This window comes from Aptenodytes patagonicus, chromosome 13, assembly GCF_965638725.1.
Source record: "Aptenodytes patagonicus chromosome 13, bAptPat1.pri.cur, whole genome shotgun sequence".
NCBI classification, from domain to species: Eukaryota; Metazoa; Chordata; class Aves; order Sphenisciformes; family Spheniscidae; genus Aptenodytes; species Aptenodytes patagonicus.
In genome coordinates this window covers 5547749-5574248 of record NC_134961.1, presented here as the reverse complement: position 1 = coordinate 5574248, position 26500 = coordinate 5547749, and the positions used below count along the sequence as shown (strand labels likewise).

The 26500-nt window shown below is 55.6% G+C and overlaps 1 protein-coding gene across 1 annotated transcript; it reads left to right on the top strand.

The window, feature by feature from the left end:
- The first annotated feature begins 968 nt into the window (after positions 1 to 968).
- Positions 969 to 24466, top strand: SYNGR3 (synaptogyrin 3). Its single transcript, XM_076351250.1, has 4 exons — positions 969 to 1067; positions 13335 to 13575; positions 19811 to 19953; positions 21694 to 24466. Exons 1-4 carry the CDS (start codon positions 969 to 971, stop codon positions 21901 to 21903), a joined length of 693 nt encoding a protein of 230 aa, XP_076207365.1. The 3' UTR covers positions 21904 to 24466.
- Positions 24467 to 26500: the final 2034 nt, after the last annotated feature.

Genomic DNA, 26500 nt, shown 5'->3' with positions numbered 1-26500 from the left:
CACAGAGACCATGGCCATAGCGTGGTGTCCCCAACCACAGCATGCTGTCCCCAGCCATAGCACGGTGACCATGGCCATAGTGTGGTGTCCCCAACCATAGTATGGTGACCATAGCCATAGCATGCTGTCCCCAACCATAGCATGGTGTCCCCAACCACAGCATGCTGTCCCCAGCCATAGCACGGTGACCATGGCCATAGCATGGTGTCCCCAACCATAGCATGGTGTCCCCAACCACAGCATGCTGTCCCCAGCCATAGCGCGGTGACCATGGCCATAGTGTGGTGTCCCCAACCATAGTGTGGTGACCATAGCCATAGCATGCTGTCCCCAACCACAGCATGCTGTCCCCAGCCATAGCACGGTGACCATGGCCATAGCATGGTGTCCCCAACCATAGCATGGTGTCCCCAACCACAGCATGCTGTCCCCAGCCATAGCACGGTGACCATGGCCATAGCATGGTGTCCCCAACCATAGCATGGTGTCCCCAACCACAGCATGCTGTCCCCAGCCATAGCACGGTGACCATGGCCATAGCATGGTGTCCCCAACCATAGCATGGTGTCCCCAACCACAGCATGCTGTCCCCAGCCATAGCGCGGTGACCGTGGCCATAGCGTGGTGTCCCCGGCCGCAGCACGGTGACACTGGCTGTCCACGGTGCCCACGGCTGTACCGTGGTGCCCGCGGCCACGCTGCCCACGGCCGCATCCCGCCGCCCCGGGGCGCAGCTCGGACTCGCTTGGGGGGGGGGTGTCGGCGCGCCGGGCGCGCGCACCTGCCGGTGCCCGCCCTCCCCCCGCCCGGCGGGTGGTTCCTCCCGCTGCCCGCACGCGGCGCTGCGGACGAGCCCACGCGGGAGGCGCGCGGGGGGTGGGCAGGCGCGCGGCCGGCGCGGGGCGCGCGCGGCTGGGCTCGGCTCGGAGCGGCGCGGAGCGGAGCGGAGCGGGCGGCGGCGGGGGAAGATGGAAGGCGCCTCCTTCGGAGCGGGCCGGGCGGGGGGGGCCATCGACCCCGTGGATTTCCTGAAGCAGCCGCAGACCATCCTCCGTGTGACGACCTGGGTAAGGGGAAGCGGGGCCGCGGGGCTCGGCACCGGGCGTCGGGCAGCGCCCGGGCACCGGGCAGCGCCTGTGCGGTGCCCGTTCCGACGTGCGGCGCCCATTGCGTTGTGCAGCGCCCGTTGCATTGTGCGGTGCCCGGGCGATGTGCAGTGCCCGCGCAGCGTGCAATGCCCATTGCAACGCGCGGTGCCCGTGCATCGTGCAGTGCCCGTTGCATTGTGCAGTGCCCGTGCAGCGTGCAGCGAGCAGGCAGCGTGCGGCGTTCGTGCAGCGTGCGGTGCTTCTGCAGCCGCGCGGCGCTGGTGCAGCCGTGGCGGGTGGTGGCCAGCCGTGCGGCGTGGGGCTGGCCGGGTCCCGGCCGGGACGGCAGGGCTTGCCGGCTCCCGTGGGTGTTTGCAGGGAGATTCCTTGGGAACGGGGCAACGTGCAGCGGGTGGATGTGCCGCTGCCCCTTACCAATTTTGTCCCTGGTGCTTGAGCAAAGGGCAAGGGGATGGGGTGTAAATCAGGAGGCAGAGGACATTTTCCTTCCTTCCACGCTCCATGCATGCGTGTGTGTGTGTGTGTGACAGAAGAAATCCAAGAGCCAGCCCTGCCCAGCTCCCCCTGTTCTTCCGAAAAGATGTCATATTTTTTGGCCGTTTCCCATCTACGAGTTCCTGTGGCGGAGCGGAGAGCAGGAGGTGGAATATGCTGTGCAGCCGCTCAGGGAAGGCTTCGCTCGCCGATGGTCCGTGAATAAGCAGCACGGGAAGCTGCGCAGTGATGCTCGCTGGGGCCGTGGTGCCCGGCTGCCCGAGAGGTAACGGCAGCCACTAATTCGCCTCCCCCAGCTTGGCTTTTACCTGCTAAGATCTGCAAATGTGCATGGCCCCGGGAGGTCGGCAGCGCCTGGCTCTTCCTAAAAGCCCCCAGTGGGGAGGGTCTGCCTGGCTCTCACCGCGGCTGGCTCCTGGCTCTGGTGCTTGGCCGGAGGTTTGCGGGTGAGCCGAGCTGGGCCTGGGGGGCTCGTTCTCACCTGTGTCATGCCTCTGCTGTGGACGGAGGCCCTCGGCCACCCGTGCTGGCTCTGTGTCACCTTCAGCAGTGCCACATGCAGGCAGTGAGTGAAGGAAAGGTGTGATGAGAAGGCGCTGCGCCCCCGGCTGCCCTCCTGTCAGCCGACACGGCGGGTGCGTTTGTGGGGCTCTCCAGGGTGGGGTGCCCCGGCCGAGGCCCTGTACAGCACAACATGGGAGCATGTGCTTGTCTTTAAGCACATGAGCAATTCCAGCTGCAGTCACATGCTTAAGGTTAAACCACTTGCTTGAGTGTTTTGCTGGATGGGAGCCAGCGTGCTTTCCCCCGACTCCATTACTGGAGAAGAACGGAGGCCAGGTATGGATCTGGAGCATCCAGCTTGGGGTGTTTGGGGCGTTTTGGGCAGGGTTTGGGCACCTGGCAAGAGTCGTTTCCTAGAAGCATTGCCTCAGTCCAGAAAACTTGGTCTGGATCCACCTGGATCCTCCTCAATCCTCCTCGAGTGGCAATGGCAGACTGTTGGCAGTGGTGTTGGTTTTGGGTACAGTTAGATAAATTGTTGACCCACTGATGGTGAGTTAGGCCCCTCGTAAAATAAATCTGCCGCCACGCACGCAGAGAGCTCACCATCCTTGTTGTACAGAAGGGGATTGGACGCTGCTGGGAAGCAGGAACAGAGTGTGGAATGTAGAGAGAAAATAAAAATTCCAGCTAAGAAAATAATCATTCATATATTCACTGGCTGGTTTATTCAATGGCAAAGTAAGTCACTCGTTTCATGGTTCTGCGTTCACAGGGAATCTGTGAAAACCGAGCGCTTACAAGTGCAGAAACGCATCAACTTGACTCCAAACAAGTGCAGGGGGGCACTGATGTGGGCGAATGTGGGATGCGCACTGTGCTGTCCCAAGCGTAAATGTTTGCAATATTTGGAGTTGGCTCCAAAGCCCACTGAGCTCAAAGGGAGGTTTTTTTGCTGTTTTCAGCAGGCTGGGGATCAGGCTGTGGAAGCTCATGTTAAAAGCCCTTTGGACCACTTTTCCCAGGTCTCACATATGCTGGCAGATCTGTCGGGGACCCTTCTCCCTCGCCGCTGCAGCCTGGGGGTTCAGAGCCCCAGCTAGCCTTCGCACGGCTGTTGCAGTGCGGTTACCTGTATCTTAAACCAGTTCAGCATTTACGGCTCCTTTCCAGTGTGAGCAGGGACTTTAGGCAGGTGAGAGGTGTGAGTGGAGGTTTCCTGCCCACCTGCCTGCATGGCCATCGCTATTTCTTGCAGGTTTTGTAAAGCAACGTGTGCCCGGGCTCCTTCTGGGCGGTTGCTTTGCTGCTCTTGCCAGCCCAGGGACCCATGTCAAGATGGAGAGCTTGGATGGAGGAGGCAGCCAAAAGGGTTTGTCTGCGAGGTCTCTGCTGCCTTCCTGTTTTGCCCTGACACTCGTAATTGCTGCCCCGGGAGAGCGCGGCAACGCCGTGGCACATGGCGGCGTCTGCTCCTTATCGCACCATGCTGGCGGCCGGGCAGGCGGCGTGGACCAACACCCCGCCATCACGCCCCCTGATTCACAAAGCAAACAGAAACCTTCCCGGGCTTTCCTGCCTGCCGTCATGGGGGGGACGAGCTGCCTGTGCCTGCACGTAACAGCCGCGGATGGTTATTTATTCAGAAAGCCCTTGACTTTCTGAATAAAGATGAGGATGTCTGAGTTTAGGTATTGGGGTGAGTTTTCTTCATGTGTTTTTCCTCCCTGTGCTTTGTTGTTGCATCTTTTTAAACGTGTTTAACCCGTGCAGTTGGATCAAACCTCGGAGATGTAACCCTTGCTGCGTGTATGACGTTACGTTCCTTTGGTGAGAAAAGGAGGGAGCTGCCTGAGATGTGCTGGTTTGGGTGGGAGTACGGGCGATGGAGAACCGCCATGAGGCCTTGGGGCCAGCCTCAGGCACCTGATGCGAGCGACTCGGTGCCGATCCGGCCGATGGCCATTGCTGGGGTTTCACAACGAGCTACCGCCAAAGGAGGGTCCAGCTCCTTTGTGACTCCGGTAGTTGCTTCGGGGCTGTGGGTTCAGACCTTGTGCTGGCAAACATGTAAGGGACTGGCAGGTGAATGGTGACTTCGGTGTAGAAATCCCCAAATGTAAGTGATGGCAAAAGGGGATTCCTGATTCTACCTCACACAGCAACATCTCCCTGACAGATACAGCAATTCTGAGTTTCTGAAGGGAAGAAACCGCTCCTGGCATGAGCTGTAAAATCAAAAGCTGGAAAGAACCATTTAGCAGTTCCTCATTCATCTCTTCCCCCTCTGTCTGATGCAGTTTGTCAGATGAAGATGTGATCATTCTTGTGGTTTCTTTTTGGGACATTTTTTGCACAGCAAAACAAACTCGATATTCACAAAGGATGCACGCAGAATCATGAGTTCCTTTCTCAGTGACCGCCAGCACCAGCTAGACTTTCATAGAATCATAGAATCATAGAATCATTAAGGTTGGAAAAGACCTCTAAGATCGAGTCCAACCGTCAACCCAACACCACCACCCACTAAACCATGTCCCTAAGTGCTTCATCTACACGTCTTTTAAATACTTCCAGGGATGGTGACTCAACCACTTCCCTGGGCAGCCTGGTCCAATGTTTAACCACTCTTTTAGTAAAGAAATTTTTCCTCACGTCCAATCTAAACCTCCCCTGGCGCAACTTGAGGCCGTTTCCTCTTGTCCCACTTTCAAGTGGCCATGCAGCTTTGCAGGGGCATTGTTCATTTAACGTAGGTTTAGGTTTGACTTTTAAAAGCAGTTCTGGAAAATACTTTCAGTAATCCCTGTGAATTTCAGTAAAAGCAACAGTAAAAGCGCGGTGCCCGGTCCCGCCGGTGCAGCCTGCTCGGAAGGGCTGGGCCGCCCTCGCCTCCCTCCACCCACCCAGCCATTCCCTCTGCCTCTGTGGAGCTCAACAGGAGATCGGGTCCCTGTTTTACTACAGCGTAGAGGAATACTTAAGTATTTTCTTTAAAATGGTTGTTTCTTGCTCCAGGGACCCCCCTGTTGCTGCCTGCAGGACCTGCACAGCTGGACGACCCTGCCTGCAACCGACATGTCAGCAGCTGCCTGACCCTATCTGCTGCCGTTATCTCTTGTTTCTTAACGTTGAAAGAATTTGCAGTTTATCATTTGGATCACTGGAGAGAGCTTTCCCTGTGCAGTATTTTATCTCATTAGGCCCAGTATTTTGTCTGGGTTTTCCTTGCAATAGTTTTATGCTTTTAAGAGCAAAACCTTTATTAAGGGACTGGACTAGGGCAGCGAAATCTGATTACTTGGCAGAGGCATGGCAGCAAAGTGGCAGTCCCTGTAGCCTTTGATATGTGGCAGGGAACTTTTATGACCAGAGGTTACTTCAGTTCAGACCCAGCAAAGTCTTTATGTGCCCGGCTTGGCACGGATATGGGTCTTAGTCCATAGTACAGCAGATCATTATCTTTCAGCAAGGCAAATGCGCTTTGCTGAGTTGTGACTTTGGTAAGGGACGTGCTGGGTGGTGGTTTGACGTATTAGGAATAGGTGGCGGTTCTTGGAGGGAGGGAGCATGCCCTTTCCGTCCTGGTCCAGGTTTGTTTTTCCAGAGGGATGGAAAGGGCAGTATTTGTGCTCATGGTAAAAAGTGTGTTTATTTTTATTAGAAAAAACAAGCTCAAGAGCAGAAGAGCCAGGCAGTAAACGAAGAAGAACATAGCTCCAGTGTTGTCGCTGCCCTGCACCCTCAGGATAGAGCATGTCCTCCCTTCTGAGGAGTTTCACACCCAGGGCGAAGCTGCAGGAGTGCTGGTTTGAGGTGCTGTGGGGCGTACGTTTGGGTTTGCAGGGCTACAACACACAGCTCTTGTAAAGGGCTGGAGCTGGAGCCTGGAAAGCTCCCTCACCGGAGCAGACCTTGCCTGCTCCCAGCGTCCTGCAGACGCAGATGGAGGCGGCTGCTTGGCATACCCAGCACCAGGCTGAGAACTCCCCAGGAGACACCCACAAGAAGTACGAGGTGGGAGCCCCAGGGCTGCAAGCTCCGAATAGCTCCCATGGCCTTCAGGGGTTTTGCTGACTCTTGAGTGCTCGTGGCTCTTAGAGAAGAGCTGCAAGGCTGGTCTGGCGCTTAAGGAGCCCGTGGCGATGCTGAGAATCATTAGCGTGATCTTAGCAGCTTTGGACTTTGGCTGGTCTTGGCTGCTTTTCAGTGGGTCACCAGATTTCTGTTCTAATTCTCTCTTTTCGTGGGCTGTAGATTAAAGGCAGAACTTAAATTTAACATTTTTGGTAATGGAATTATACAGAAGTTTCACTGCGTCGGAGCTTAAAATGCTGCTAAAGTATCATTTTCCTGTCATCACTGGTTCAAACGCTGCGGGGTTGCCATGTGCTCAGATTGCATTACTAGATTAGGAACTTTGAATGGGCGCTGTGTTTCAGCCAGCATCTCTTGCCACATTAGAAAAAATAATTCAGTAAAAATCGGTCATGTAGTCATCAATATGCATCCTTCCCAAGCTGATTAGCCTGGTAGACGTGTCCATAAACCTATTACGGCCAGCATCATACCACCTCTTTCTGTGCCAGAAATGGCATCAGGTCTTTCCTTTGTGGTCGTATCCATAGCCCTTGTGGGAGATCTGGCAGTGCTTAAAGTAGTTCTTTAGTCTTCACACCCTCCAATAAATCATGCAGATCTGTGCTGGAAACTTCCCCGTGAGTGACAACTGTAAAGATAAACTGGAGAGGGAGACGGGACCCGATTTCCCCAGAGTTTGAGTTTGGTGGGTGTTGAAGGAGGCTGGCCCTCTGCCACGGGTCTAAACTCATCCCTGAGCAGAGTATCTGCACAAGGTACGGATGCGACTCAAGGCAAGGGCTTATGAAAACACTCAGCGCTAGGCAGGATTTGGCCTATGCTGATTTAACCTTAATTGTTTTCCCTTCTCATTTGCTAGTCCACCCTTCGCTTGCTGGGTGGTGGCTTGAGGAGGGGAGGGTGCCGAGCAGGGTGGCATCTGTCTCACTGACGCTCGCGTTAGAGTGGCGAAGGATCACCCAGATGTTGGTACCGTCTCTCTGTACGTGCCGTTTGTGCCCAACACCATTGATTGTGAGCTACAGCTGAGCAAATTAGCGGTGGATTATTTTTCTTCATGCATTAAATTTCCTTGATGTTGACATTAACGGTTGCTCGCGTGTGTAATCAAAGCAACGTTTTGCAGTCTCCTACAACCCCACAACTTCTGGCAATGTTTTTTATAGGTCCCAAATCAAAGTACAGTGCATCAGCAGTGGAAACATCTCACCTTAAAATGGCTGACAGTTCACACACCGAAGCTTTCAGCTTGTGCTCTCTTGCGTTATTTGCTTTTTGTTTTCCTTGCGATGACTGTGCTCAGGCAGCGAAGTCTCCTGAAGCACATTTTAGGTGCCTGGGCTACAGAAGGCTAAAAGCAACGTGGATGAAAAACGTGTGTGTCCTGAGGTCCAGCCGGCTCAAGCCCTGGGAGGGAACATGGATCTGCAAAGTATAATTACAGAACTGAGCCAGACAGCCTGGCCAGCCACCCTCTTCCAGATGGTAAAAATCTGGTGCAGAGAAGGCAGCCGCAGGTCTCCCAGCTTTATGCACACCTAAAATGGTGTCTCCATCGTGGGGCACACAGGCGTCCCCGGCACCCTGGGTTCCTGCAAGGATCTGGCAGCGGCTGCGGGTCCAGCACCCTTGGCATGAGTGCCTGGACACTGCCGAGCAAGGAACCTGCCCTCTCAGGCTCCCCCTTTCCTTTTTTTTGAGAAAAAGAATGAGATTTCACTCGGTCTCCTGCTGCAGGGCTGGCTGCATGTCCGTGCTGCCGGCAGCCTGCCCGCCGTGCGCCGTCACCTCCCTGCCCCTCCAGCACAGCCCCTGCCAGGGCATCCACCAGCACGGGGCACTGGGCACTCGGTCACGGTCCCCTGCGCTTAACAGCCATTGCCAGAGAGGGCAAATGAGGCAAGAGGTCTTGCCTAAAATAGGGTGAGTGGGGAAAATGGGAGGTGGGCAGCAAGCAAGGAAAGCGGGTGAGATGTGCATCTGGGTCCAGCACTTTGGATACCAAAGCCAACCTTGGAGCTGCAGGCTCCTGCCCAGACGCAGCCTCCAGCCTCGGGTAAGCAGCGTCCCTAGGGTGCTCCCCCAGGTTTTTAGGGTGATACTCAAAACCCCTCTGGTTTCGGCTTTGCACCAGCCATTTTCCAGAGTCCGTCGTGGCCGGCATACCCAGACCCCATCACCGATCGCTGCCGAGACCTGTCCCTTTGTCCTGCATTACAGAAAGGCTCACTGGCCTGGCAAGGTGTCCCCTCTTGCTTGGAAGCAAGCTTTAAACTGGGGGAACTAGACAGCTGGCTTTCATTAAGAAGTGAGGTCCCTGGCTTCTCACTGGTTTGGTGTAATGTGAGCTCCATCTGCACTTGCACAAGCAGCTGAGCTGTGTCATTTTGGTTCAAAGCGCTTCATGCATCTCCCTGACCGGTGTTGTTCTCCCTCCCAGGGTGTGACTGAGGCACAGAAGCTCCTTTGTGTGGCTGAAGTGCAAGTCTTAATGGAAGGGATGGGAGAAGACAGCTTTCCTCCTTCCCATCCCTCCCCGCAGCTGAATGCAGAGAGGAGCACTAATGGTCTGTGCCGCTGGAGCTGCCGGAGCTGCCGGAGCCGTGTGCCAGGGGCTCCCAGCCGCTCTCTGACACCAGGGAAAGGCAGGGCTGAGCAACCCGCACGCCAGGCTGCTGGCCAGGAGACACCGAGCTGCAAGCAGATTTCTGTGAAAGCTTTGGCAGGGGGGATGCAATTTCATACTGGGGTGGCTGGAGGTAATCCAGTTTTCTTACTGCGTCTTGCACCGGTTCACCCAGCGAGAGCAAAATTTGTTGCTGGTTGTGTTGGGTTGTTCAGCTGGAAAATGGAGCGTCCTGTGAATGCTCAGGCTCCTTTGCAAAGCCTGCGAGATATGGAGGAGCCCCGTTAGAAAGGTGGATGGGCTTGGGATGCGGCGGCTCGCGCAGCAGATGCCCCTGTGCTGTGCGTGCCAGTGACCTTGGCACTTGGTCCTGAGTCCTGTCACTGCCATGCCTGGTCACGGGGACTGCGGTTTTGGGACCCGGCCTGACAGGCAGGAGGAGGTGGGAGTTGGAGGAGCGCCTCTGGAAAGCAGGATTCCTGCATCCTTGCTCAGGACCCGTAAACCCTCACTCACAGTGGAAAATCTGACCTTGTGTTTTCACTTTCAAGTCTCTGATGAACTGGTTGTGGGTTTGAGCAAGTGCGGTTTGTGGATGTGATTGGAAAATGGCACTTGTTTTGCATGAACTTTTTTAAAAATATGGGTTTTATTTCCCCCCACCTACCCACATTTTCTCAAAAATATTTTTTTCACCTATACTTAGAAAGACAACGCCAAATATATTCTCATTACAGTGTTTTACCAGCACCAGGGTTTTTTTTTAAGAAAAACTATAAAATTTCCATCATGGGGGGAGGGGAAAGACTGGTTTTAACTGAAAAGCATGTTTTGACAGGAGTATTTCAGCCAGCGCTGATGTTTTGAGCACATCTATCAAATGCGTGCGCTTGCAGTTCGTTAACTGTTTTGGCATCCCGAGAAGAAGCCACGTGCCCCGTGTTGCCTGCATCGAAATGCTGCGGGCAGCGCCCGGCCGAGGGGGTCTGGCAGGGGTGAGCTGTTCAGGTCATCCAGCCACAAGAAGGATGCTTTGCTTTGCAAAACCCTCTGGAGTTTGAAGTTACGCAGTGAAATGTCTGTTCTTTCCATCTCCACCCCAGAAGCGCTGCCTGGGCATCCTCCGTCGACAGCCCCAGGTGTGCAAACCTGCGTGCAGGCAGCCAGACACCCTGTCCTGTAACGTCCTTAATCGTATTTACGGGAGCCCTCCCTCACCCACTGAAACTGGCACAGAGAAGTAGTCCAGGTTGTTAATCCTGGGAGGACTAAGTAAAACACTTATCGGAGAAGCTGAGTATGAATTCGCTGGCCTGCCAGAGAAATAATCCCGTGGAATCAGAGGTTCTCAATTATTCATGCTTTCCAGAATCACATTATTTCTTCCAGGGCCTGTTTTATAAATGCTGCTGCTATTTCTGATGGTAAATAACAATTTTGCATTATTTATGAACAGATTTTTACAACTGCTGATATTACAGCTGCTGCCAAAGCACTGGGAAAATTATTATTACTGTTTGTTGTTGTTTCTTTTTTACAATGCAACCCTCTTGTTCTTTGCATGATGATGATGTGCCCGTCGCGGTGTGACAGCCGAGCGCTCTGGAAGCGCAGCGCCAGCGAGGAAGAGGGTGCAAATACAAGCAGGTGACTCGGGTTGCCGTCAAGCTCCTGGCTGGTGCTCGGAGCTGAGATGAGCCGGGGATGGATGGGAACAGGACCCCGGGTAGTGGTTAAGTTCGGAGAGGAGGAAGGTCTGATGATCTCCCTGTGCCAGCCGTGGAGAGGTCCGCGGGACATACGTATTTTCTATCCCCTGTTAACGCTCCAGGGGAAATCAAAGGTTGCACCTGAATTTTGCAGATGCCCATTTGGAAACCCACATTTCTAGGAGGGCGTCATTCAAGAACGGGCTAATTCCTGGGGCTGAGGAGTGTTTCCAGGGCAGAAACCCCCTCCTGCTGCCAGTCGCATAGACAGGGACGTGTGTTCACCTCTGCCGGGGTGGAGATACTGATCCCCTTGGCTAAGCAGGCCGTGGAGAGAAGGGGCCAGCACGGAGCTGGTGAGGTCTAGGGCAGCGATGGGAGGTACACGAGGTGTTTTGGTGGAAAGAGCCCCAAAGAGCTGCTGCCGAGACCCGCAGGTGAATCCCTGGGGGATTTTGCAGGATGTCGCTCGCTCATGGCCGAGCGGCCGTGCAGGGCAGGACAGCCGCCCTCTCCAGCCACCGCCATCAGCAGTGCCGGGTGTTGGGGGCGAGCTCTGCTCTCCTTCTCGCCCCGCAGTGGGACCCCAACTTTTGGTTTCCTTGCAGTGATGGAGCATTTCAGGAGAGCCTGGCTGTGTGATTCCCTGCAGCCTTGCCAAACTGCAGCGTGAGGGTCTCCGGGCTGGATACAACGTGTTGTTCCTCCTGCACATCTTCGGGTAGCTGAGGGATGCCAGGATGTCTCAAAGCATCTCCACCACCCGACACAGGCCAGCTTACTGCTGGCCTGAATTTGAAGTGCTAGAAGCAATAGGAGTCTGCTGTCACTGACAGAGCTCCTGGCTAAAAGGGTTTAAAGATGAGCCCTGCCCTCGGTTGTCTTGCTGCCGGGTTTCTGGAGGTGGGAGTGAGCATGGTGCAACCTGCTCGTCCATCACGTGCTTGCTGATATCAGCATGAGAAGCTGGTGGCAAAGCCCCGGGCTTGGGGTGCTGGGATAGCTGCTTGCAGGAGCTCCTACACACTAAGGTAGGATGTACTCCAGAGCCTCTGCTGCTTCTGCTCATCATTGATGAGCACCCTACAGAGAAAAAAAAAATATCTCTCACCAATCCTTCACATTTTAGTAATTCAATCCCTTGCAGATCCATTTCTTTGTTGTCCCCTCCAACTTGGGGGAGAGTTAGTGGACACTATCTAAGACGTGTTTGCTGATGAGACACTTGCATTTGTCAGTAGCTTCAGACAGAAGAAGCTCTGGCGCAGCTTCACCCCAGCACTGGAAGGAGTTTGGAGGAGAGAAATCTGGATGAAATCCTTCGGGGCAGGCAAGGATGAGACATCTGGCCAGTGCTTGGGAGAAAATGTGTATCACAATGTTATGTTGAAGAGTGGTTAGAGCTTTCTGAATGGTTTGCTCATAGTGGCTTCTGCTCCATTTCACCCAGCTCCGCTAATGCTGCGCTTCGGGGAGCACGGGGCTGTAGAAGGTGGCCCACGGCCGGGCATCAGCTCTTTGGGTGAGACGCAGGTGACTTTGCAGAGGCCACCAGCTGCAGTTTATCATGAGGCTCTTCGGCTGCCACCTCTGTCTGCCGCCTGTCTCGGTCTCGTACACTTCGTGTCATGTTGTTACTGCAGAAGAAGTAGCAGGGCGTCCAGAGCAGGAGCTGCACCGTACCCCGAGACCCCAGCTGCTCCTGGGCAGCCACCGTGCCAGGGCGTGCTGGAGGAGCCTCTTATCTCCCCGCCTGCATACGTGGCCTCCAGCTGTGTCCTGCAAGCCGGCGGGGTGGGAAGGTGTGCAGAGATGCAGGGAGCCGGTGCTGGCAGCGAGAGACGAGATCAGAGGTTCGCAGCTTGATGGAGGGGCATCTGCACGCCTTGCTTCCCTCCCTGCTCTCTGCCTTGAAATCCAAACGGTGGCGCAGCGCTTTCTGGGCTCTAACGGAGCAAATTATAATGCAGCTGGTCCCGCCGCTTCCGCTTGCTGCCTTTGGCGTCGGAGGGATAAGGGAATTAATTTAGCATGCAGCGTCGTGAATGGTACGCTGCCGGCTGCGTGCTGCCATCCGGCTCCTTCCCTGCCTGCAGGGACGTGAAACACCCTGGGGTCCCAGCGGTGGGACCTGGGCAGCCACCAGCAACCGCCCTGCCCTTTCGTCCCTCACAGGGCTGAAATCAGGCCACTGGATAATGGATGCGGGCGCTGCATCCTTCAACCCCTGCTAAGCCAAGCCAAAAATGGCCCTGTTGTTCGCAGGGCAGCCTCTCCCCCTGCCCCACTGCGCCCAGGTGAGCTGTTCCCCACCTCCCCGTGCTGCCGTGGCCTGTCCCCCCTCCACCAGGCATCCAGTCCTTCCCTGGCTCAGCCTGCTCAGCAGCTCAGTTATCCTCTGTAACTTCATTTCTCCCCGCTCTGCAGTGACGCAAGGGGGTTTATCGAGCACAGCCTGACAGCGGAGAGCAGGACAAGCAGAAAGACTGTGCAGAGACCTGGCCCATCTATTTATTTTTTCCCTCCTCGACCTGTCTGGAGAATAGCATCTCTTAAAATACTCTGCAAACCAAGCCACTGAAAGGCAGAGAGGCTCACAGCGAGGGAGGACCTAGGTACCATCCAGCAGCCCATTGCTTTGGGCCACCAACCACGCGAAAGTCGGGATCTGTCTAACGAATGCCATGTTGCCATGGAATCAAAGACAGGATTGAATCCAATTATGTTGCTGTTGGAAAACAGAGTTAAATGTAAACAGCAGCAAGTTGTGTTTTGTCCTTCCTTCTGCAGATCTTCTCCATCGTGGTGTTTGGCTCCATCGTGAACGAGTGCTATGTGAACACGGACAGCCAGAACCCTCAGCTGCTCTGCATCTTCAACAAGAATGAGAGTGCCTGCAGCTACGGCATCGCCGTTGGCATCATTGCCTTCTTTGGCTGTATCTTCTTCTTTGTCGTGGACCTCTACTTCCAGCAGATCAGCAGCGTGAAGGACCGCAAACGGGCCGTCCTGCTGGACCTCGGCTTTTCAGGTACGTCTCTGGCTTTGCTGTGCTTGCGAAGGATGATGCTGGCTCCGTGGGCAGCGCAGGGTCGTTGCTGTGCCCTGCAGCGCCACGCTTGAGTCCTCCCCTCTCCTCCCACGGCATGGCGCGACTCGTTTGCCTCAGTCAGGGAGAACAGGGGGGGCAGATGGCTTGTCCCATCCAGCCGTGAGACCAGAGGCAGGAGCGAGGAAGCCGGTGCGTGGCATCCTGGGGACAGTGGGGTGTCCCGCTCGTATGTGTCACTTCTGCAACCAGAGACGTTCGCTGAGCTGGGTTCAGTGAGGCCACCCAGAGAAGTGAGGCTTGGTGCTTGCATTTCAGAGTCCAGACAGGGCGTTTGACCCTCCCACATCTCCTGTTTCTGGCTCAAGCAAATGTCGTTTCATCAGTTACATCTGGGTCTGTTTTCACTTTGTGCGTGTGTGTTTTGGAACAAAGCAGATACCACCGTAATCCCTCGCTGCCTCGAGGACTGCGGTGTGCAGGTGGGTCTGGGGCTCCCAAGAGGCGGCACAGATCTTCTGCGCTGTCTTGAGCCCCTTGACCTGGGGCTCATCTGTGTGAACATGAGCAGGCAGGATGCCTTGAGCCGGGCCGTCCTCCACTCGGCTGCTGCGGGAGTTGCCTGGCTGAGTTTGCAGCTGATGTTCTCCATTTCCAGGCTCTTGTGTTAGCGAAGTCTGAAGGTGATTTATCCAGCACAAGGGTCGCTGATGGCTCTCTGCTCCCAAACGAAAACATCCGTCATCGCCTCCCTGCACTTGCCTGTTGTTAAGGATGTTCTCTCCATGCTGGAAAGCTGATTTCCATGGTGCTAGAGCGCCAGCGTCCAGCCCTTGTTAGATGATATTTACAGCCCCTTCCGTGGGGCTCGGTGCCTGCAACCCTTCAATTCAAACGGAAGGGGAACATCACATCCATCTTCTGGCTGATGCTGCGTGTCGCGGTGCGAGGCTGTGATCCTCCCTTGCCTTCCACCTCCTAACAGCCGTTCTCTTCCCTGCCAGGCATGTGTGAGATGGTACCGCTCTCAATCTCTGCCTCATTTCTCTTTTGCACTTGTCATGCATTGCATGTGCGTTCACGGGCTTCAGCAGCGAGCTGGAGAAGACAGGTTCTGCCCTGCAGAGCCTCTGCTGTGCGAGGGTTGTGCTCTGCCCTGGGGACAGGCTGCAGTATGGCACCAGAGGTCTGTGCTGGTAAATCCACCCAACGCAGCTGTGCTGCCAGCGGTGACACTTTATTACCCTGGGATCACCCTGGGTCAATGTGTGTGCTCCAGGTGCATCGTGTCTTCAGCTTGTGTCTGGGCAGAGACGCCCTGCTCCCTTGGGCCATCCCCTCTGCGGGCTTCTTGGTAGAAAACACACAAGCCACTTCCTTGCTGGTAAAACAAATCAATCACTTACATGCAGATCATGTGGACGCGAGCCTGTGACCAACACAGTGTCACCTATCGGGGTCTGCAAAGCGTGGTCTTCCATAGCTCCCCTCCAGGCTGGCATTGCCTCTGTTAATGCTGCCTGGTACGTCTCCCCGCCAGCAGCTCCTTACCTTTCTTGCTGCTCTTGTACAATCCCCACTTTCCCCGCTTAACGAACCGTTTCCCACAGGGCACCCTAGAAATGCTGTGCTGAAATCCATCTTGGTGCTGATATAAATGGGAGCGTTGTCCAGGGCTCTTGTAACAAAGTCCATGGTCGCCGGTGAACACTTCTCCACCCAGTGCTGTTTCTCCCGTCTCCTAAGCCCAAATTCGGTGCAGCGCTGCTGATGTGCAGTCGCCTCGTTGGCTCCCAGGGGACGGTGCGGGTGCCTGGGCTCCGGCAGGAGGAATTGGTCAGTGTATTTTATCCCGTTCCTATTGCTGTGACTTCACTTTTCTAAAATTATGGCTGCCCCAAACCTTTCCTACAGCCCTACTGCCACAGCCTGTACACCCACTCACGTGGAAGGGCCAGGCAGTTGATTGCTCCCAGAATAAGCGTCGATACAGGCGGATCCCGCAGCAGAGATGAAGTGCAGGGTTTCGTTGGCACGTGAAGCCTCCACAGTCGCAGAGGTTGCAGCCCACCGTACCCCCCTGCGCTGCTCCCAGCAGCCTCGGGCACCCAACCTGCCAGGAGGCAGAGCTGACCCATGTAATTTGCCTCGTTTAACCACCTCCACATCAGTAACCCCTGGAGACTTCCCCTGTGGGACTCTCTTATGCTGTCCCCTTCTTTTTTCCTCCCCACTAAGGATGGGATGCTTGGTTTCCTCCTTTTTCCTTGCAACTGTTTCATCCTTTCTCTCCTTATGTGATCTCTGCATTATTGCTTGTTTTGATATAAAAGCTGAAAATGCATCTGGGAAATAACCGGGTGAGGAACACGCTCGGGTACGAGGCAGCGTTGCAAACCGGGCGGCGTGCGGGGGGGGGTGAGAAAAGCGGGTTGTTTCTGGCCCTTTGCCCGGGTCACCCAGGAGCCTGATGCCGGCTGCCAGCAAAGCAGATGTCAACTGGCAGTTGCTGCCTCTGGAGGTTGTGGGGGGAGTTAATGAAAGTGTTAACCCACAACTTTCTTTCGCTTGAAGGAAAGAGGACTTGTGCATTGGATCAGTGGCAGATCAGAGCCACCGAGCCGGCCGGGAGGTAACGCAGGGGCGCAGGCAAGGGTGCAGGCAGGGCCACGGCGCTGTGCAAACGGCATTTGCGACTTTCTCTTCCATCTGCTCTTACAGCTGCTCCTGTAGACGTGCGCTTGCTTGGGACCAGGCTGTAATTATGGCTGTAACGCGTCTTTCCTGGTGTTTGCACTCTGCTGTCTGCAGATCCTAAAACGATAATTATCTGCTGGCTCTTGCGGTGCTTCCTCGCGTTCTCCTTTTCCCCAGCGTGCTGGAGGGTGCAGAGCTGCTACCGTGCCTGTTTCCAGCTGGAGTCGGGACCGGCACACGTAGCCACACCGTGCTACTATCAGCTGAGCCCTCTTCGTGAGGTTTTAAAATTCATGGGTAGCAACAGACACCTCCAAAACAGCCGCTTACGCCTGATGCTGCAAATACACCGGGGGCTGGGTGCAGGCACTGCCAGCCCCTCTGTGGGACCGGGACCGTGCGGGTGCCGGACGAGGGCACAGCCGTGTTCCCGGTGAGGTGCCAGGAGCGAGGGGAGTCAGCTGCAATCCTGCGTGTCCGATTCACGTTATTGGGTGCAAAGCCTCATCTTGAAGGAGCGCTAGCAGAAGGTGAACGTGATCACAAATGAAAATAAGTGCTGGTACAGAAACAAAAATAGTTCCCATAGAGCTCCCTGGGAGGTCTGATCTCACACGCAGGCGTGTGTCGGTCCTCCAAACTTCGAACAACGCCTGGCTGGTGTTTCTGGAGATGCTCTCCATGCCTGACCCCATCTCCTCCGTTGACAGCGATACCTGCCTTCCCGCTTCCCCAGGGCACTGGAGGGAATCCTTTTTCTTCTCAGGGATCCAGGCAGAGCTGGATGTGGAGGGGAAAGGCTTGTCTTTGCGTCGCGAAACCTCCGGGAAGTCCACATGGGTGGCAGCAGAAGCGACCCCAGCTTCAGTTTCTGGCTGAAGAAGCTGACGGTTTTGGCACCGGGAAGGTCAGCGTCTCGCGTATCTCAGTGTTGCAGAGGAAGCCGGTAACTGCAATACCCAGCGCAGCCGGTGCACGTTCGGGGATGTGCATGATGTCATTTTAACTCTTGAAAACCCTTAGAAGACAGCAGCGGTAGATGGGGCTTTGTGCTGCTGGTCGGTGGGCAGCCCCCGTGTCGTGGCTGTGACTCGTGCTCTGCGGTAGTGTCCTGCCCAGGAGCGTACGAGGGAGGACCTGCTGTACTAGATTGAGTGTTAAACAAAGAAACAGTCCCCCCAAGGAAGTTCACCCTCTATAAACCAGTGACACAGCCTAGTCCTGTTGGAGAGCGCCAGCGTCCCTTGGTGCCAGCCCTGCATGGCCCCAGAGCTTGTCCCTGAGCATCCCTCTGCTCCCCACAGCGCGGCTCCGAATTAGCCTGTGAGGAGCTGCTCTTAGGTTTCATCTCTGGTCTTCCGACTTCCAAACACTGCTGTCTCCAGGAAGGTGCGTATTTGAGCGAGAAACTCCTGACTGAGGCTTGCTCCTCGAGCACGGCAGGGCAGTGCTCCCCGCTGCCATGGCATTTGCTCCCCAAGTATCCGGAGGTGGGAGGGCTTCAGTCGTGCAGCATCTGGAGATGTGGTTCAGCATCTCCTGCACCGAGACCTGCCGGGGGACCGCTACCCACCATGTTCACCGCATACTGGTCATCCGAGCTGCAGCCAACGCCGTATCTCGGGCATGCCTCTTCTTGTGTCCACGTTTAGGGGTTGGGTCTACTTCCCCTAACGGGGGCCAGCTGCTGGTAAAGCCCCGTTATAACAGAGCTGGGGAGCTAGAAAGCATCTCTGTCCCTGAGGATGACCTTTGAGGAATAAGCTCCAGAGGTCCCGTTTAACACTGACGACAAGTGCATCATCCTAAGGGGAAGTGAAAATATATATGCAGGGATTTGGGGCGGTTTTGGTGGCAGGCGGTAGCTGTATTCAGCAAAAAGGGGCTGTTGTATTAGTCTGTCATTTGGAAAAGGAAAGCCTGGATGATCCTGGCTGGAGGTTGTGTTGCTGTGAGGGCAGTTCAAGGGCTCAAGCATGGCCAGGCAGACAAAAGCATCCGCTGGTTAGGAAGCCCCAGGCCCCATCGTGCAACAGGAGGAGATGAGGAGTGCGTTTTCTTAAACTGCATTTAGAAGCAAATTCTGAATTAAAGGCGAGGTGTGCGATGAGCCCCGTAACTCTCGCACTGGATGTGGATGCACGTATGCAATTTATACTGTACTTAGGAACAACTGGCAAGATAAAGGGAGTAAAGGAAGCTTCTTTCTTCTCCCTGCAGTCAGACTGTGCTTTGCAGCCAGCTGCCCCATGGGACCGGCAGCGTGGCTGCTCATACTGATGTGCTCATGATCCTTGGGAAGGTGCTGGGTAGCTCAGCGTCCCGCCTGCCGGTGCCCGGCGTCCACGCGTGCACTGACCCACAGAATCAGTGCGGGGGGGGGACACCTTTGTGCTGGGGATGCTCAGGAAAGCTGGAGACCCTTAAAACGGCATCATGGAAGGCTCCAGGTTGTGCAGCCCCTCTTCCCAGCGCTGGAAAGCATCACTGCTCCTTACGCTGTGCGCTTGTGGCTTGCTTCTTGACTATTTTCTGAGCTCCTTGGCATCAGGCAGTGCTGTTGGCTGGTGATTGAATTAAGGGAGCTGCAGCCCTATCTTGCTCAGCCAGCTTTGGTTCCAGTAAGGAATAATCACCGGAGCGTTTTTGCTCAATCCCGCAGAGCCCAGAGAGGCTGAGAACAGGAGCGCAGTCAGCGGAGGGCAGCAGGGACGAGCAGAGCCCTCTCTCACGTGAAGCCCGTGTGCCTCTCAGCTCCATGGGCAGCCCTGCCGCGTCCCTGCCCTGGGCACAGCACACGATGAGCACGTGCTCGTTTGCTGCGCTCGTGGGATGCATTGACGTCCCAGGGTCACTCGTGATCCCCGTGTTCGGAGCAGGGGTTAATCTCAGCCTGTCCATATTCCTGGGTGATTGTTACTTGCCTTTTTTTAAGCTCTCCGGCTGTGTCCTTGGGTAGGACCAAGGCACGGCCCATCGCAGAACAGCTGTAAAGCCGTCTCCTGCGTCAGCCAAGCAGCCTGGTGCTGCTCTCAGGAGTGCAGGCTCCTTCCTGCGTGAGGTTTGCAGCATCCAGCCCAAAGTTTCTAAGAGCCGGTGGTGTCCAGGGAACAGCGGGAACGGTGGGTCGACACGCTGGGGTGCTGGAGTTGAGGTGGTAGCGCCGTGACGCCTGCGAGCAGGCTGAAATCCCAGACTGTGAGGACCGCGTGTCCAGAGAGGGTGTGCTGTCCCTGGAGGTCTTTGAGATCAGGTTGAGATGTGGGTGAGCTGAGCTTCGGGCAGGTAACACACTGGGTGACCCTACAAGGTTCCTTCCATCCCTGTTTTCCCGGCGATTGCAAATCAGCCTCTTTTAAAATAGCTCCGTTTGGGCCTCAGCACAGGCCGAGGCACCCAAGATCACGGTTGCTATTTGAAAATCTTGACGGCGGCACGTTTGTGCATCAGCAAACGGGGGTCCTTGCAGCAGCGGCAGCGGTGGGCAGGGACAGCACTGACCAGCTCTGTTCTCTTTCAGGTTTCTTGTCCTTCCTATGGTTTGTAGCCTTCTGCTTCCTAGCAAACCAGTGGCAACAGACGACGATGAGCAAAGGGGTTTCGCAAGGAGCAGACGCCGCCCGGGCAGCAATCACCTTCTCCTTTTTCTCCATCATCGTCTGGGTGAGTTCAGCTTCGGAGCTAAGGTGGGGAGAGGAGAACTGAAAACTGCCCTGGGCTCAGCGCTGAGCTGGGAGGAGGAATCTGGGGCACGGTTTGGAGAAGTGAATGCTGGTGGGCAGCAAGGGGCTGTACTGAGGAAACCTGCGGTCCCTCTAAATAGAGATGAAACTTGTGGTTTCTTACCCAGGAAGCATCAGCTCTGGTCCCCTCTCGCTGGGGAATTCCAGATTTCCCCTTCTCCTGAGGCTGGAAAGTTGCGTTCCCATTGAAAACATGTCGCTAGCCACGAGCTGCCCTCATTTCAGGGCCTCCTTAGAGCCCCGGGAGTGGCTTGATTGGAAGCAAATCAGTCCCCAGGAGCGGATCACCGCGATGAGCCGGTCTCACGGGATGGCAGGGGGATTTTGGGAGCTTTCAGGCTCATCAGCTCACCCTCGTGGGAAGCCAGACTGGCTCCTCTGCTGCCCACCCCGGAGACGGGGGCTTGCAGAAACCCCCTTTGCTCCTGCTTTGAGGCTCTGTGCATCCCCGGGGCTGCACAGTGGCAGAGGGACGTCTGCCAGGGGTGTGCAAAACCCCGCGGGGCCCCTTGCCCACAGCCGCTGGATCCCACATATACCTGGGGGTGCCTGCACCGCTCGGGGGGCTCCTGCTCCGGAGGCCGCGCATGGAGGAGCGGGGGTGGCCCCTGCATCACCTCCACCCCTCCTCCAGCTTTTCGTGGGCAGAGAGCACCCAAGATGTGCAGTAATTCCATATTGCCTTAAAAGACAGTCTGAGGCTTTCCAGCAGCAGGCCTGGCTCCAGTTACTCACCAGTTTAACTGCTCCCTGCTCTGTTATTATCCAAATAAATCTCTTTTAATCCCAGCTCCCTCACAGCTCTTCTCCATCGCTGTATTGCCAGACTGCCCGTTTAATGCAGCCGCCAGGGAAGGGAGCTGGGTGGGATGCTCTCCCCCGTCCCATCAGCATCTGCTCCCACCCCAGGGTCGGCACTGGGGACACCGGACCCTGCCACCCGCGCGGAGGATGGCTGGGATGTGGGGTCGCACTGGCAGCCCCTCCGCTGGTACCGTTAATAAACCCAGGTGCTCTGCTTGATCGGCGCACAACCAGCGCCGGGGAGCGGGCGCTGGGCAGTGGCTGGGGAGCCGTTCTCCGTGTCTGCGGGTGGGTTTTTTTTTCCCCCCCTGAACCTGTCATTTATAAACTAATTGAATTGTTAATGAAACCTCCTGAAATAAGAGCGAGCGTGGTGCGCTCGCAGCCCTGCCACCTGCATTTCCCATGGTTTGCGACCTGAATACTGGCAACCTGGAAGAGGGTGAAGGAGTCTCGGCAGAACTGACCTATTTTGCTGGCCCGGGACTCGGCAGCTTTCCCTCCCCGCAGTGGATGGGTTTATTGGTGCCAGCGGTGCCAAATCTGCACGGCCGGGGACCTGAGCCCAGGCTGTGACCCCCACCCTCGGCAGAGCTTTGGGGGTCAACCTGTCGCAGAGAAATGGCATCTTTAGCGCTAGGGGTTGTGGTTTGGGGTTGTTTTAGCTCTTGGCTTTAATGGAGCGGGGCCAGCAGCCGCCTGGGATGCTGCGGTGCGCTCGGCGCTTTGCAGCGAGCCGGGGGACGCGGGGTCCTGGGGGGACGCGGGGTCCTGGGGGGATGCAGGGTCCTGGGGGGACGTGGGGTCCTGGCCGCCGCGTTGCCATCCCCCCCAACCCTCCTCCGTCCCGCGGCAGGTTGCGCTGGCGGTGAAGGCGCTGCAGAGATACCGCCTGGGGACGGACATGTCGCTCTTTGCCACCGATCAGTTCGCCACCGACCCCAACGCGGCGTACCCCGGCTACCCCACCGGCAGCGGCATCGAGAGCACAGAGACCTACCAGAGCCCCCCCTTCACCGAGACCTTAGACACCAACCCGAAAGGTTACCAAGTGCCAGCGTACTGAGGGGCGAGGGCCGTGTACCCACAGACCGAGTCCTACGGTGCAGTACACTTAACCGGTTGATTGCAAATGTATTCAGTCCTATTTCCTTAATGTGGCAAGTCAGTGCTGGGTTCCTTACTATTAGCTAGTTGTGCAGTGAATTCTGTACAGTGGTATTGGTTCTTGTCTTACCTGTCCAAGGGTTTTATAAAAGCAGTGTTCCCTCTAAGTCAGAAGGAAGGAAGGAAGGTTGCTACCACATCGCCTACACGTGGCGAAAGATGAATAAATGCCCTCTCTGAGGCTTGACACGGGGCAGTCAGCGCTGGGCTCTGCTGAGCGCCCGGGAAAGCCCAGAATACCTTTTCCTGTTAGAGAGCACAGTAGCTGAGGAGTTGCTATTTATCTCGTTCTTCCAGAGCTAACACAGAATCGGTCTCGTGGCGGTGAGGGGGGGGAGATCGGCCCCGCGCCACTCCCGCTGCAGAGCTTTCCTGTACGTGTTCCATGGAAAGCGCCAAATTCACAAAGAAATAAGTGGCGTCTGTGTTACTTTTATTTGTATATATTTACTGTACAAAAAAAAAACCAAAATCCAAACAGGCGTTTCAAACTTAGCTTAGGATGCAAGCAGCGGGGGGGGGGGGCGCAGCGGGTCGGGGTTTGTGCTGAACATCCAAATTGCTTCTACACTTCAACGTGGTTCTGGCTGAGGATGTAAAAAGTTACTGCTTGAAACTGGAAACCAGTTCAGCAATAGTTGGCTGCTAATTAGGAATCGCCTTTTATCAGCGGAAAATACGGCGCGTTGCAGTTCCACTTCTTCACCGAGGGGTTGGGAAGGTTTTGCAAATTTACAAATAGTTTCTGGTTGGCAACGCTGAACACCCTCACGCTCAAACCCAGAGCTACCAACACAAAAGGGGTGGGTGTCTCTGCGACTCAAATTCCCGGTCCATTAGGAGTGGCACTGAACTTGCGTTTCTATACTGGGAGCAGCCACCATCTGTCGTCAGCTGCAGCAGAACCTCAGTGGTGAACGTACATTTTACCCTGCGGTCTCTAGAAATGAGGAATTCAGACAGAGAACTGGAAAGACTTCACAGGCCATTGAAGTCCATCCTGGGGGGGCACACGGCCCCGTGTTTGCAAATAGTGGGGGAGAAGACGGTGAATGAAAAACGCCTGGGAAGGAGGCTGAGGTTTGGTTTTCAGCTGCAAAATTCCTGCCTTGTCAAAAATAACTCAACGTGCAAAATCCAGTAGATCCTTGTCAGCAACCTGCCTGCTTTCCCCGCCTGTCTGCCTGCGCGGTGGCTGTGACCTGAGCTATCTGTCACTAAGGACTGAGCAAAGGAGCTGAAACTTGAATTCCCGACCACCTCGGTGGCAGCTCCATCCTTAGAGGCCCTCGACTCTCCGGCTCCCGGCGGCTGGCGAGCCGCGGTTTCGCCTTGCTGGTTGACGCCGGCAGAAGTTGCGTGCTGCCTTCTGACCTCGTGACAAGCAATAGTTACCGGACTGCCCCAGCTCTCCTTGTAGCAAAAACATCCAGCGGTTTTTTTGTCATCATTAACACAGCTCATTTCTGCTGCTAAATTGCAAATAAGTGCGTTAATTAATAAGCAGCAAATCTCCTCACGAGCAGTCATTATCAGTGACAAAGTGCTTTACTTGAATCCCCTACTATTCAGGCCGGGTTAAGATGTGCATTTGCAGCGAAGGCTGGCTTTGCTGGAGCTGAGCTCTTCCCACGCGCCTGGCAGCACCGGAGCCACTGGAGCTGCCCGGGGATTTTTCAGGCAGCATTTCCCAACTCGGATGCTTCTCCCGCGCCGCTGCAGCCTCCCCACGCAGCGCGGCTGCGCGCGGTGGCACCGAGAGCTGGTGTCCTGCCGCGGTCCCCACCACGGGCTTTTCCCAACAGCGACGGCAGAGGAGACCTCTCTCCCTCTGGACACCTTTGCACCCACTTTGAGGTCCAAGCGCTATCGGGGTCGGTAGCGCTCAGCCCCGCTGCCCGCGGCGGCGGCGGCTGCAGGCGCACGAGCAGGAGGACGCCGCGCTGCTTTATTGGAGGTGTCACTTGCTCGGCTAACGCAAGGAGCAAGGAAGAGGTGACCAAGGGTGATCTGCCGGTGGCCCACACCAGCAGGGCTTGGTGAACAGTGGGACACCCTTGCATTAAGCAGACCAGGGACACCCAAACCCCAGTACGGTATAAGCCTAAATTAATTACGTGACCCTTGCGATTTTTCTAGAGTCAGTCTTGCTGGGAAAAAAAAGGCAAAGGATTTTAATACAGGGTACGGTAGAACTGTAGCAATATTTTCCTTAGAGGGAACACTGAAATTTTAGCAGCACAAACAGTACTTGTGTTAATATTTTAGCAAAATTATAATCAATTTAAATGTTTAAATTGATTGTATGTGAGATAATGTTTGTTCAGTACATTGTATTTTTTCTAACTATATAACTGTTCCAGAGTTTCCTTGTAACCGTAAAGAACTAAAGCTCTGTCTGACTGCGGGACGTGTCCTGACCCCTGGTGTAACCATGCTGAATATTACAACATCTGAATGTACCGAGGCCTGCGTTGCCTTTCTTTCCTCCCCACCCTCCCACCCGCCGGCGGTGGGACGCAGAAGGGACGCACACGCACACGCACGCTCTCACGCCGGCCCCGACCTTAAGAGCAGCAACGGTGAAACGGGGACGGCTTCAGCCCCCGGCCGAGGCACCGTTGTTCTTCTCAGGGTCAGCGGCTTTTTACAGCTCCCCAAAAGTCAGTTATTACCTTTAACTTGCAGGCGGCACGGTGAGCGTGCAAGGACCTGGCTGCGTTTTGCTGGGCAGGAGAGGAGGAGGAAGGTGCTTGGGCACCCGAGAGGCTTCCTGGCAGCAGGAAGGCAGAACAGATTGCTCCTTGATTAAACCGGAGCCGGGAATAACGTCTCCAGCCACACCAACAGGCACCTCAAGGAAGCTTAACCCTGCTCCCTCTGCCACCGAAAGTCTGCCGTAGTCCCTGTCGGTGGAGGGGAGGACGTCCCTGCCGGGGTGGCACTGGGAAGGCTCGGGTCTGCAGGAGCAGGCAGCCCCTACGGGCAGGCAGCCCACAACTGGTGTATTTTTTCCAGGCAACAGCGATGACTTTACGTACGTAGTCGCCCCGCCGAGGCTGTGTCAGCCAGGCAGGACGGGACAAGCCGTAATTAACGTGGTACCGCACGGCCCAAGAGGCACAGGCCTTGGAAAGAGCATTTGCCCACCTTGAACAAAAACCATTTTCTGGTTTATTGGCGAGGCCGTTGCCGAACGCCCGTGTAGCTCCCCGGCCCCGCGGCAGCACGGGCTGGCAGCCGTCGAGGCCCCGCTGGATTAAAACGTGCTGAAAGGTAGGGCGGGACGCCGGCCCCCAGCCTGGCCAGCGATGCCACATGCCTACCCCTCGTATGAAATCCTCTTTCTCTGCAAGCCCCCGCAGCGTCCCCGCTAGCCGTTCAGTGTCAGCAGTGCCGTGCATTAACTGTCGTAGCACATCGGCGTGTCCGCGACTCGTCGGGCAGACTAGTATGGACTGTAACTAAATACAACCCTACGGGCTTATGGTTAGAGAATTAGATCCGTCGGTGTAATAACTGTAGCATATTATTTGGGGCTCAAGTATCTGTAACATCAATCTTCGTACCCCTTTCTCCCACTTTTTTCCTCCCCCCGCATTCGCTGTGGTACAGCAGCACTAGCGCCTTTCCTTGTGACCGTCCAGACCGCGTCCTAAAAGCATGCCAGGATTGTGCTGTGAATTTGTGCCGTGCCAGCTGCTACCCCCGTGCTGTCCTCGCAAGCTGTTTAATATATCCCCCGTTCTCTTGGAGATCTCGGAAGCCCAGCAGCTAACTCGAGCTTGCAGAGGGCAGGATCGTGCTGCGCTCAGACTAGCGCGCCGAAAGCTTCTGCGTAGCGTTAGCACTGAATTTGGGTGTAAAGAATGGAATTCAAGCAATCCTGTACCTTTCCTGGAGATGCATCTGTCCAAATCACCTTGCTCCGGGAGGTTCTGTTGCGACCACGCAGGTATTGCTCAGCACTGAAGTTAACCACATCGTGGTTTTCGCATATTTATTTTAGGCACGTTAAAAGATTTGAAAGAATTGGAATTTTTTCCCCAACATTTTAAGCCGTTCCCAGCGAGGTGGAAGCTTTGCTTAACCGATGCTTAGTAAAAAGATCTCCCCCCATTACGTGCTTCTGCACCTCACGCGGTTTGAGCAGAGCCCTCCCCTTAGGCCGTGCCTACGAGCAGTTGGGATTTCACCGGCTGTTTCGCCTGGACACGCTGTAGGATGAGTTTCCCTTCAGTTCATGCTACAACAGCAAGCGACAGCTACGGCCTTTCTTTTCTACTTCTGTCGACCAGCAGTTCCCCACAGGGGTAATTCGCACCCTTCTCTCTCCGCACCCCCCCAAAGGGCGTACGGCTGGCTCGCCCTTCGTTCTGCCCGGCTCGCCCTTCGTTCTGCCCGGCTCGCCCTTCGTTCTGCCCGCTGCAGCTGCGAGGTCACTTAAACCAAACCAAGCTAACTGCGGTCACGGTCCCTTCGTTGGTAAATCACGT